General features: G+C 42.4%; 1 protein-coding gene across 1 annotated transcript in view; it reads left to right on the top strand.

Annotated features, from left to right (window-relative positions):
* Positions 1-4,671, top strand: part of LOC126427065 (speckle-type POZ protein-like) — a 90,645-nt gene extending 85,974 nt beyond the window's left edge. Inside the window, exon 3 of the mRNA XM_050089244.1 lies at positions 4,118-4,671. Within this exon, the coding sequence (XP_049945201.1) occupies positions 4,118-4,592 (475 nt within the window). The 3' untranslated portion in view covers positions 4,593-4,671. The remainder of the gene's footprint in view (positions 1-4,117) is intronic.
* Positions 4,672-13,496: the final 8,825 nt, after the last annotated feature.

Below are 13,496 nucleotides of genomic sequence, written 5' to 3'. Positions count from 1 at the left end.
ACTCCCTGTCGCGTCTGCCCCCCACCCCTCTTATGGGTCCTCATCCTCCATCAGCTCCTTTCCTGGTTCCCCCCTTCGCTTTGACTCTCCTTTCCCCCCCCCTTTTTTTGTTTTCCCATCATCTGTCCAGTTTCCCCCCACCTGCTCTCGGCTGTGGTATGTCACGTTTGCCAACTTTTTAGTGCAGTGTTCCAGAGACTATTCAGTGTTGTTGCGAACAGAAACCATGCTGTCGCTAGGTGTGAATTTTATGTCTTTTGCGAACAGAATCCAGACTGTCGCCATGTTTTTTAATTGTCTGTCTATTGTTTTACTTGTCTGCTTCGTATGTATTTTATTAGCATCATCATCCCTCTGTTCTTTGTTTTAAGTTCCACGATTTCTTTTCGCCATGTTACTCTTCAAGTCTCCGATTTTATCGCCTGTTTTTATTATTTTATTCTCTTCATCTTTCTCACAAAGTCTGTAGGCTGAAGAGCGGCATACTAAGCTGCTGCCAGACCGCCCCCTTCGGGGGGGAATTGAAATTCAATAAAGAAAAAAAAAAAATTCTCGCGAAATACTGTTTAAATGCAGAGTGTTTTGCAGTCGCATAGGTTTTACACTCGCCTTCCACACCATCTATTTCCTCTTTGCTATACAGCTCTTCTGATACGGATTATGGTGGTAAAAAAGATCTCCACGTGCCGGTTAACACTAGAAAGTTTTCAAAATCCGCACTCGGTTATGATGCGAATTAAGGCTGGACATATTTCAGTGACAGTCATTTCAAATTTAAATTCTTTTACTTTGCATGTAACTTATCGTAAATGATATACGAGTGGCACAAAACGATGAATTTTGGATTGTTGTTGAAAGGGGGCCTGCAAACGCGGTAATATACAAGTGAAAGCGTGTTTTTCGAGTATATTTTGGCGGTGTCAACTTTGAAGGGCCACAGATGGCAAACCACAATCACGTTAAAAATTTACTTTGCACAGTTTAAAGATAACCCGCAATTATTCGCAACAGACGTACGCTCTTATCTGCAGCACAGTTACTACTGGGGATATCCGCACTCGCGCAGACCTGTTACTATAAGTAGTGTTGGTTTCGAGTGAAAGCTGTGTGAGGATTATTAGCGCAGAGATAAAAAAAAATTAAAATAGGCAGCGTCTATAGTTTGCACATTATGCTCGTTCTCTTCTATTCTCCTCCCTTCATTCCAGTATAAACGCTTGTTCACAAGTATAAATGATTGGCAGTGAACATTGGCGAATTATCTATGAATACTCGTTTGCAGCAGTGTAAGCGAGGTTTTACACTCGTCCACTTCGTTCGCTCTAGTATATACCAGGATTTAGAGGGACCGATGACATAGCAGTTACATGACGGCTATTATTAATTAATTTCACTGTTGCGATTTCAGCTCTAGAGCCATTTTCAAGTACCAAGGGAAAGGTCTTGTAAGGTAATGCTTCTTAAATTGTTTACCAAATGTTACCACACTATGCTTTGCATTTCGTTATCCATATCTTATATTGGTTTCAGTTTTCACATTGCACACAAAAATGCCTCTACAGCCAAAATTACGATATTGAAGTGAATAAACAGTTTAAAAAACTCCAAATCGCAGCAAAGATTTCATTTAAAAATTGTATGATACGATTCTTGTACAGGAAGGGCTGCCACATTATATCAGAATATAAGATCGACAAATTGAGATAGGATAGAATGCTTAGGGCTCTTTATTAATTCTTACTCGTAACTAATTTATTGATTTACCTGAATTAAAAATCCACTTCCGTAACTTTTCTTTATCTTTGACGGGAAATCTGACCATTTTTAGTTCAGGATTTGTCCGTCTACTCCTTCCACAGTTTATATACTCGCAGGCCCTCGGCATCACGACTCGATCCACTACCACCGGTATGTCAGAAACAGCTGTACTTCACAGACGCCAAATGGTGGAAAGCTGCACGCGTTCGGACCATGTTGCCACATATTTCACAGAACGGAGTGCCATCTAGTGGTTGGTGCCACAAGTAAGGGTGTGACGCTGTTGCCGCCTGGTGGCCGTTCCCTGACAAGGGTTGCCTACTAGACCAAGCGATCGGGCAATCTGTTTCTTACGTGAACTGGGGTGTTACGATGCTCGAACTCTAAACGTCTGGCAACTACACACAGATGTATCAGATAATTAGGTGCGGAAAACTTCTCTTGCGACTTTCGTGGAATTGCCAGAGCAGTGCATCTTCCTACTTCCACGTTATGTTGTTTTAATAGCCTACTGTAGATGTACAAAACTTGAAGTAAATCCGTGCTTCCACTGTTGTGGCCTCCCTTGTTAGCCACATTTCTAACACTGACGCTAGTGTGCTAAAAGTGATGGCTATAGCGCCGGTTCATCACAGACAAAAACGAGAATCACAGGAAAACAACAAGGCACGTTTTATGTGGGGGCAAGTAACGTACGAGGTCTGTCTGAAAAGTATTCGACCCTTGATTCCCCCCCCCCCCTCCCCCCTCCCCCCCCCCCCCCCCCCGCAAAATAGGGACGATAGCGCGGCGCCACTGTACACAGTAAAGGAAGAGAGACCTTTATGCGCATGCGTGAATTTTGTCCCCGCTTTCCAGCACGTCAGTCGCTGAGTGAGGTTCTACACAACGTGTTCGTCGGATTACCGATTCTCTCAAGATGACTGAACGTGTTGAGCAAAGATACTGCATCAAATTTTGTTCAAAGCTTGCTGATTCTCAAAGCGAAACAATTCATAAGGTTCAGGAGGTGTTCGGAGAAGATGCGATGGGTTCGACGCAAATTAAGGAGTGGTTCAACCGATTCAAAAATGGCCGCCCGAACGACCAGCCTTCTGTCAGTCCCCACACTGCTCGGAGTGCAGCTGTTGTTGAGAGGGTGCAACATTTGGTGGTGGCGGATCGTCGGTTGACCGTGCACGAGATTGCCCGAGAGGTTGGAGTGGGTAAAGATTCTGCACATGCAATTTTGCGTCATTATTTGAACTTTCACTGCGTGGCTGCGAAAGTTGTGCCCAAGTGGAAGAAAAAGTTCTGCGTTTTGACGTTGCACAGGACCTTCTGCACACCACCAGCACTTATCCTGGGTTCCTGAACACCGTGATAACTGGAGATGAGTCACGGTTGTACGGGTACGACCCAGAAACAGGGAGACAGTCGTCGCGATGGAAGCATCCCGAGTCTCCGAGGCCGAAGAAAGTGCGGCAGATGCGAGGATGATGCTGACTGTCTTCTTTGATGTCCGTGGAATTGTGCATCACGAATACACACCTGAAGGACAAACAGTGACAAAGGAGTACTATCGAGATGTTCTCTGGTGACTCCGTGACGCAGTTTGGCGCAAGAGGCCAGCTGTGTGGACAGTGAAAAACTAGCGACTGCATCACGATGACGCCCCCAGACATTCATCCCACTTCATGCATAATTTCTTGACCAATCATGGAATTACAGCCGTTCGCCAACCTCCATACTTTCCAGACATGGCTCCTTGCGACTTGTGGTTGTTTCCAGAACTGAAGACACCACTGAAAGGACCCTGTTCTGAGAGTAGAGAAGAGATAATGTGGAACACGACGACTGAGCTGAACACCATTCCAAAAGAAGACTTCCAAAGGTGTTTCTGGCAGTGGAAGGATCGGTGGGCTAAGTGTGTGCAAGCACAAGGGGCCTAGTTTAAAGGGGATTAGGGTCCCAACCCCGTCAGGTATTCGAAACATTTTTTTATGGCCAAAGGTCGGATACTTTCTAGACAGGCCTTGTATATTAAGAAGGAGGGGGTAAAAACAGTCTTGTGTGGAGAAGGGAAGAGGAGACAGGGAAAGATGAGATGTCAAATCCCAGAAAGTTTTCAGACAGGCTGCAGAAGAAATGGAGACACGAAGGACCTGCTAACATAGCAGAAAGCGTGTGATATGTGGAGTGCTAATCCAGGTTCTTATAGGTTTCTCTTATTTTTTATGCAAATATTATCCTCAGTTAAGTTGACCTGCTGTTTTCAACACAAAACGCAACAGCTGTGTGTGTCAGCTCTGCATACTGTGTTTATGCCATGTGATTATTGTTGCAGCAAATGATGGAGCAATTATACTGTGCATTGCAGGATCTTATCCACAGATGAGAAGCAGAAGCTGGGACTGCGTCTGGCAGAGGCAGCAAAACGTGGAAATGTGTTGGAGGTACGGCAGCTGCTGGCCATGGGTGCACCACTTGATGGGAGGACCACTCTCGGGAATACTGCACTGCACTGTGCAGTACTAAACAAGCAAGTGGAAGTTGTCAAGTGCCTTCTCGATGCTGGAGCTGACGTCAGAGCCACCGACTCGTGTCTGCAGACACCTCTGCACACCGCCGCATCGATATTTGACCAGAAGGTTATGTATATGCTCATAGCGGCATCAGCACCTCTAGACGCTAAGGATCGTTGGGGCAAGACACCGCTCCACTGGGCTGCAGAATCGAATGTACAAGCTGTGAAGACACTGCTGATGGCTGGTGCTAGCACGGACATAAAGAATTACAATGGGAGGATACCTGCAAAGGTAGCAACCGCAGAAACAAAACCAATGTTTAAGTAATAGCAAATCTCATATATTGATCAACTTTCATTCCTTTAGTTGTATGGCTCTAAATTTTACAATAAACCATTTTTGAAGATTTTCTTTTTCAGGTACTACATTCCAACTGATATCACCCACATAGTTAGGGTATTCACAAAACATGTGCACTATATCAAGTAAATATAAATTCCCACGTTAACATTTTTCAAATGAGAAAACTCTCAAAATTGTGTGGCACTACAAGGACAATTTAACACTAAATACTTTATTTCAGTGACGTTTGCACATTCACACTGAATTTTGTGGTCCATGACACTTGAGTGCATTAAATATACATGCAATGTTAGATGTAGTTGAGATGAAAATTAGGCAAGTTGATACAGGGGGTACTAACAATCTGCAATTGTTTGCCGATGATGCTGTGGTGTACCGTAAGGTGTCAAAGCTGAGTGACTGTAGGAAGATATGAGACAACTTGGACAATATTTCCAGTTAGTGTGATGAAAGGTAGCTAGCCCTAAATGTGGAAAAATGTAAGTTAATGTGGATGAATATGGGGAGCAAACCTGTAATGTTTGGATACGGTATTACTAGTATCCTGCTTGACACAGTCAAGTCGTATAAATATCTGGGCATAATGTTGCAAAGCGATATGAGATGGAATGAGCATGTGGGAACTGTGGTAGGGAAGGAAAATGGTCGGCTTAAGTTTATTGGGAGAATTTTAGGAAAGAGTGGTTCAGCTGTGTCGGAGACGGCATATAGGACACTGGTGTGACCCGTTCTTGGGTGCTGCTCCAGCGTTTGGGGTGTGTGTCAGGTTGGACTGAAGGAAGGCATCAAAGCAATTCAGAGGCAGACCGCTAGATTTGTTACTGGCAGGGTTGAACAAAACACAAGTGCTACGGAGACACTTTGGGAACTCAGATGGGAATCCGTGGAGGAGGGATGATGTTCTTTTCAAGAAACAAAGCTGACAACCAAACGATTCTACTGCTGCCAACATACATTGTGCTTAAGGACCACAAAGATAAGGTAAGAGAAATTATGGCTCATACAGAGGCATATAGTCGGTCAAAATTTTTCCCTCGCTCTGTTTGCGAGTAGAACAAGAAAGGAAATGACTATAGTTCAATTCTTTTATCTTGGCGGTTCGCGCATGCCCGCCCAGACGCGGGAGATTGCTGCGTTGCCAGTTGTACATGCCAAGAGAAGCAGCGCCATAGTATAGTTCCCAAACTTACGTTTAGGGGGGAGCGTGCAGTTTATGAAGTAAAGCTACCACGGCCGCATTAACCCTTTTGCTGCTACAGAGACGTGCTCCCCGCATTCCGCGCTGTGTGCGATTTTGTCATCATTCCACTGCTCGCCTGTGCAGACACATGGTGTTCACACTGCTTTGACACACTTTATCATTCGATTTCACAAAAACTATTTGGCCCAATAAATTGATTTTTACACAGCTTCTTGACTGATACATTTCCCCCATAAATGACTTAATTTTGTTTCGATGTTCAACGCAGTTATTGTGCAGTATTAAATGTAGTAAACCACTGCACTAAATTTTGAAGAGTCCCCAGAGGTAAAAGTCCATAGCATATGGTTGATTTCAGTTGAAACAAGAAATTTCCAAAAACTCCATTCAAACGAATAAAATTCATGAAGTAAGACACTTCGATATTGTTTTTAAATAAAGAAAATATTAAGCACAGAATGTTTGAACTCGGGACCTTTCGCTTAGCAGCCAAACACTTTAACCATTACACTAACGCAGCTCACCGTTTAATGTGATTCCTGGAGGACTTTAAACTAGGACGCGAAATACCGGCAGACACTGTTGGTATGACTATGAATTACTCACGTTTTGTCGCAGTAGAACAGGAAATAAACAATTACTGCTGTTCTTTATTGCGAAAAAGTGGTTAGTAAGAATGATACAAACACCTTTCCTTGCTATCGCCTGAATTAGAAGGCTTATTGCGTGTTTGGTTTAATTAATTAATACAATATGAAGCAACTGGTATAACGAATGCTTTTTCCATACTTTCTATAAAAGAAGGTATGCTATCAAGACATTGTTTTTGTTCAGTTACTTTATTTATGACTGAACTTTTCTAAAACTGAAGACACTCGTCCGTGCTCTGCACTGCAGTCGAGCTCTGGCAACGTCGTTCTCTGTTCATTGGCTGACTGTGTTTTGTAACGTCAGATGCGCAGAACGAACTTAAACTCGGCCGCCGTCATAAATGACGCGCACTTTAGTAGGGGCACACTGCACCATCTGCCACGCACAGTACAGTGGCTTGCGGAGTATCGATGTACATGTCGACGTAGATGTATTTCCACTGAGCTGAAATAAGACAGTGCCAGAGAAGGAGAGACAGCGAAAGTAGTTCACAGCTCTCACTGGCAGGTAACCACATTGTGCTGAACAAGTTCACCTACCCTGCAGTGTTAAAATAATGCAGCTATAACAGCAACATTTTGGGTAGAATCTTACATTGATGATGTCATTTGAATTGCTGGACATTAAGATGTGTGTATCTCTTTTCTAAAATCATTGGGGGAAGTGGCAACAAAACGACTATTCACGTTGGTGTGTAGAATATATGAGTCTGGCGACATACCATCTGACTTTCGGAAAAGCATCATCCACACAATTCCGAAGACACCAAGAGCTGACAAGTGCGAGAATTATCGCACAATCAGCTTAACAGCTCATGCATCGAAGCTGCTTACAAGAATAATATACAGAAGAATGGAAAAGACAATTGAGAATGCACTAGGTGACGATCAGTTTGGCTTTAGGAAAAGTACAGGGACGAGAGAGGCAATTCTGACGTTACGGCTAATAATGGAAGCAAGGCTAAAGAAAAATCAAGACACTTTCATAGGATTTGTCGACCTGGAAAAAGCGTTCGACAATATAAAATGGTGCAAGCTGTTCGAGGTTCTGAAAAAAGTAGGGGTAAGCTATAGGGAGAGACGGGTCATATACAATATGTACAACAACCAAGAGGGAATAGTAAGAGTGGACGATCAAGAACGAAGAGCTCGTATTAAGAAGGGTGTAAGACAAGGCTGTAGCCTTTCGCCCCTACTCTTCAATCTGTACATCGAGGAAGCAATGATGGAAAGAAAAGAAAGGTTTAGGAGTGGAATTAAAATACAAGGTGAAAGGATATCAATGATACGATTCGCTGATGACATTGCTATCCTGAGTGAAAGTGAAGAAGAATTAAATGATCTGCTGGACGGAATGAACAGTCTAATGAGTACACAGTATGGTTTGAGAGTAAATCGGAGGAAGACGAAGGTAATGAGAAGTAGTGGAAATGAGAACAGCGAGAAACTTAACATCAGGATTGATGGTCACGAAGTCATTGAAGTTAAGGAATTCTGCTACCTAGGCAGTAAAATAACCAATGACGGACGGAGCAAGGAGGACTTCAAAAGCAGACTCGCTATGGCAAAAAAGGCATTTCTGGCCAAGAGAGGTCTACTAATATCAAATACCGGCCTTAATTTGAGGAAGATATTTCTGAGGATGTACGTCTGGAGTACAGCATTGTATGGTAGTGAAACATGGACTGTGGGAAAACCGGAACAGAAGAGAATCGAAGCATTTGAGATGTGATGCTACAGACGAATGTTGAAAATTAGGTGGACTGATAAGGTAAGGAATGTGGAGGTTCTACGCAGAATCGGAGAGGAAAGGAATATGTGGAAAACACTGATAAGGAGAAGGGACAGGATGATAGGACATCTGCTAAGACATGAGGGAATGAGATTGGAATACGTCAAGCAACGTCAAGCAAATAATTGAGGACGTAGGTTGCAAGTAGCACAGGAAAGGAATTCGTGGCGGGCCGTCAGTAGTAGACTGATGACAAAAAAAAATCTCTTTTCCAGAGTAATGGCATATTACCTCCACTATTTGCTGGATTCCTGAGATACACTGGGAACTGGTGAATGGCAGCAGTGCATCTTCCATTCCGAAACAGCTTAAAACTGTGCTGTGAACGTATGGTGGCCTCAGTAGGGATGTTAGGCCACGGTGTTGTCAGTCACGGTGGCAGCAACTGGTTCCTGCAGGTTGCCACCTAAACAGCAACACTTGGTGATACTCAGTTTGAGCACCCTGGCTAGTGTGAACTATTGTGCCCCACATGAGGTGTTACAAATTCAGGTTTTCTAAACCTACAGCTATAAAGCAACAGTGCATTTTCTCTCCTGTATACAGTTCTCCAATACATGTATAACCAAATAGGGAAACAGAAAACATCAAATACTAGACATATCAGTACATAAACCGCATTTATTTTCAATTTTCTGGGTTTTATTCGTTCGAATAGTTCAATTACATGGCTAAAATTTAAATTAATTTTTTTCAGTTGATGACATTACAAGGTTGCTTGACATTTCCTGGCTCATAGTCGATCTCTGATACGTCTTTATTAGTTTTAATTTGGGAAAACGTCTTTCACAAGTACCATTTCACATAGCGATTGTTAAAAAAATAGTGTCACAACAACGCTAATTAAACACACATCTTACAATTTATCATCCAGCTTCATGGTTCTAAAATTGTCCATGCAATAATTTTCTCTCCTGTATAAAGTTCTCCAAACAAAAAAGTGGCGTCTAATAACATCTACTTCAGTAATCATAGCTGAAGCATTAATCTCGAAATATTTTTAAGATAATTGCTGAATACTTCCAACAATGCATTCAGCTTTTTTCTGCATCGAATAGTAGAGGGTGGTTATAAATAAACTATCGCTCCTTAAGGCAGTGTATACAGGAAACTATTAACCATATGAGTACTCAATTTTATAGGAATAACGTTCAGATAGCACAGCAGGAATTGGTTCCTTGTGTGGTAGTGTCCTGACTTACCGTTAAGCGCTGGTACTGGTACACGAAGGGAAATGGATAGGTTAAAGTTAGATATAGTGGGAATTAGTGAAGTTCGGTGGCAGGAGGAACAAAACTTTTGGTCAGGTGATTACAGGGTTATAAATACAAAATCAAATAGGGGTAATGCAGGAGTAGGTTTAATAATGAATAAAAAAAATAGGAGTGTGGGTAAGCTGCTACAAACAGCATAGTGAACGTATTATTGTGGCCAAGACATACACGAAGCCCACGCCTACAACAGTAGTAAAAGTTTTTATGCCAACTAGCACTTCAGATGATGAAGAAATTGATGAACTGTATGACGAGATAAAAGAAATTATTCAGGTATTGAAGGGAGACGAAAATTTAACAGCCATGGGTGACTGGAATTCGGTAGTAGGAAAAGGGAGAGAAGGAAATGTAGTAGGTGAATATGGATTGGGGGTAAGAAATGAAGGAGGAAGCTGCCTGGTAGAATTTTGCACAGAGCATAAATTAATCATAGCTAACACTTGGTTCAGGAATCATGAAAGGAGGTTGTATACATGGAAGAACCCGGGAGATACTAAAAGGTATCAGATAGATTATATAATGGTAATACAGAGATTTAGGAACCAGATTTTAAATTGTAAGACATTTCCAGGGGCAGATGTGGACTGAGACCACAGTCTATTGGTTATGAACTGTAGATTAAAACTGAAGAAACTGCAAAAAGGTAGAAATTTAAGGAGATGAGACCTTGATAAACTGACTAAACTAGAGGTTGTAAAGGGTTTCAGGGAGAGCATAAGAGAACAATTGACAGGAATGGGGGAAAGAAATACAGTAGAAGAAGAATGGGTAGCTCTGAGGGATGAAATAGTGAAAGCAGCATAGGATCAAATAGGTAAAAAGATGAGGGCTAGTAGAAACCCTTGGGTAACAGAAGAAATATTGAATTCAATTGATGAAAGGAGAAAATATAAAAATGCAGTAAATGAAGCAGGCAAAAAGGATAACAAACCTCTCAAAAATGAGATCGACAGGAAGTGCAAAATGGCTAAGCAGGGATGGCTAGAGGACAAATGTAGGAATGTAGAGGCTTATCTCACTAGGGGTAAGATAGATACTGCCTGCAGGAAAATTAGAGAGAACCACTTGTATAAATATCAAGAGCTTAGATGGAAACCCAGTTCTAAGCAAAGAAGGGAAAGCAGAAAGGTGGAAGCAGTATATAGAGGGTCTATACAAGGGCAATGTTCTTGAGGACAATATGATGCAAAGCGAAGAGGATGTAGATGAAGATGTAATGGGAGATATGGTACTGCGTGAAGAGTTTGACAGAGCACTGAAAGACCTGAGTCGAAACAAGGCCCCCGGAGTAGACAACATTCCATTAGAACTACTGACAGCCTTGGGAGAGCCAGTCCTGACAAAACTCTATAATCTGGTGAGCAATTGTATGAGACAGGAATATAATAATTCCTATCCCAAAGAAAGCAGGTGTTGACAGATGTGGAAATTACCGAACTATCAGTTTAATAAGTCACAGCTGCAAAATACTAACGCGAATTCTTTATAGACGAATGGGAAAACTGGTAGAATTCGACCTCGGGGAAGATCAGTTCGGGTTCCGTAGAAATGTTGGAACACGTGAGGCAATAATGACCTTATTACTTATCTTAAAAGAAAGATTAAGGAAAGGCAAACCTACATTTCTAGCATTTGTAGACTTAGAGAAAGCTTTTGACAATGTTGACTGGAATACTCTCTTTCAAATTCTGAAGGTGGCAGGGCTAAAATACAGGGAACGAAAGGTTATTTACAATTTGTACAGAAACCAGATGTCAGTTATAAGAGTTGAGGGGCATGAAAGGGAAGCAGTGGTTGGGAAGGGAGTGAGACAGGGTTGTAGCCTCTCCCCGATGTTATTCAATCTGTATATTGAGCAAGCAGTAAAGAAAACAAAAGAAAAGTTCGGAGTAGGTATTAAAATCCATGGAGAAGAAATAAAAACTTTGAGGGTCGCCGATGACATTGTTATTCTGACAGACAGCAAAGGACTTGGAAGAGCAGTTGAACGGAACGGACAGTGTCTTGAAAGGAGGATATAAGATGAACATCAACAAAAGTAAAACGAGGATAATGGAATGAAGTCGAATTAAGTCGGGTGATGCTGAGGGAATTAGATTAGGAAATGACACTTAAAGCAGTAAAGGAGTTTTGCTATTTGGGGAGCAAAATAACTGATGCTGGTCGAAGTAGAGAGGATATAAAATGTAGACTGACAATGGCAAGGAAAGCGTTTCTGAAGAAGAGTAATTTGTTAACATCGAGTATAGGTTTAAGTGTCAGGAAGTCGTTTCTGAAAGTATCTGTATGGAGTGTGGCCATGTATGGAAGTAAGACGTGGACGATAAATAGTTTGGCCAGGAAGAGAATAGAAGCTTTCGAAATGTGGTGCTACAGAAGAATACTGAAGATTAGATGGGTAGATCACGTAACTAACTAGGAGGTATTGAATAGAATCGGGGAGAAGAGTAGTTTATGGCACAACTTGACTAGAAGAAGGGACCAGTTGGTAGGACATGTTCTGAGGCATCAAGGGATCATAAATTTAGCATTGGAGGGCAGCGTGGAGGGTAAAAATCGTATAGGGAGACCAAGAGATGAATACATTAAGCAAATTCAGCAGGATGTAGGTTGCAGTAGGTACTGGGAGATGAAGAAGCTTGCACAGGATGGAGTAGCATTGAGAGCTGCATCAAACCAGTCTTTGGTCTGAAGACAACGACAACAACAACAACAACAACAACAACTGGTGCAGTGACATAGGGTTCAGCCACAAGCGTAGTGTGCCTTATAGCTGCAGACAGCTACTTCAGTGTGGATTCAGCTACCGGAAACTGTGGTCATGTGTGTGCGAGTTGCGATTGCGTGAGTGAATGTATGTATCTATTTTTGACAAAGGCCTTGTTGGCCATAAGCTTATTTTGTGACAGTCTTTTTATTGCGCCTATCTGCGAGTCAGCATATCCGCTGTATGTTGAGTAGCAACTATCCATTTCACATTATTGTTACTTTCCAGTCTGGATTTTCCATTGTTCAAGTCAGCTCGAGTACGATGTAAATCTACACTGTTATAAATAGGCCAACACGTCTGAAACATGTCTGAGCAGGAGTTTTGAGATCATCCAGCTGTGGACCAGTATGCCACAATTCCACAGGGTTGTAAATAGCCTGATAGGTCTTACCTGCATTGTGACGCCAAGGAGCCAGTATGCTGAGGCAGTCGGCATATTGATGCATCATCTCAAGTCTGGGTCAGTGCGGCAGAAATCCATACTTTTACCAATAGCACAACAGGTCTGAACTGGATTGTGATGCCATAGAACTGCTTTACTGTGCCCTAGTCGCCATCGTGTATTCAAAGTCGGGCATCTTGAATTCTGATGTCATAGTTAGGCTGGTGCCCATGTACCAAGTCAGCTAGCATGACGATGCACAATTTTTCATTTCCTTCCAATTTATTCTTACAAGGGAACCTCCCCATCGCACCCGCCTCAGATTTAGTTATAAGTTGGCACAGTGGATAGGCCTTGAAAAACTGAACACAGATCAGTCCAGAAAACAGGAAGAAGTTGTGTGCAACTATGAAAAAATAAGCAAAATATACAAACTGAGTAGTCCATGCGGAAGATTGGCAACATCAAGGACAGTGTGAGCGCAGGAGCGCCGTGGTCCCGTGGTTAGTGTGAGCAGCTGCGGAACGAGAGGTCCTTGGTTCGAGTCTTCCCTCGAGTGAAAAGTTTACTTTCTTTAATTTCGCAAAGTTATGATCTGTCCGTTCGTTCATTGACGTCTCTGCTCATTGTAATAAGCTTTGTGTCTGTGTTTTGTGACCGCACCGCAAAACCGTGCGATTAGTAGACGAAAGGACGTGCCTCTCCTATGAACACCGAAAACATTTCACCGCAAGGTCATAGGTCAAACGATTCCTCTACAGGAAAACACGTCTGATATATTCTATACGACACTGGTGAC

This window comes from Schistocerca serialis, chromosome 11 (assembly GCF_023864345.2).
Source record: "Schistocerca serialis cubense isolate TAMUIC-IGC-003099 chromosome 11, iqSchSeri2.2, whole genome shotgun sequence".
Classification (NCBI taxonomy): domain Eukaryota; kingdom Metazoa; phylum Arthropoda; class Insecta; order Orthoptera; family Acrididae; genus Schistocerca; species Schistocerca serialis.
This window is presented reverse-complemented; position numbering and strand designations above follow the sequence as displayed.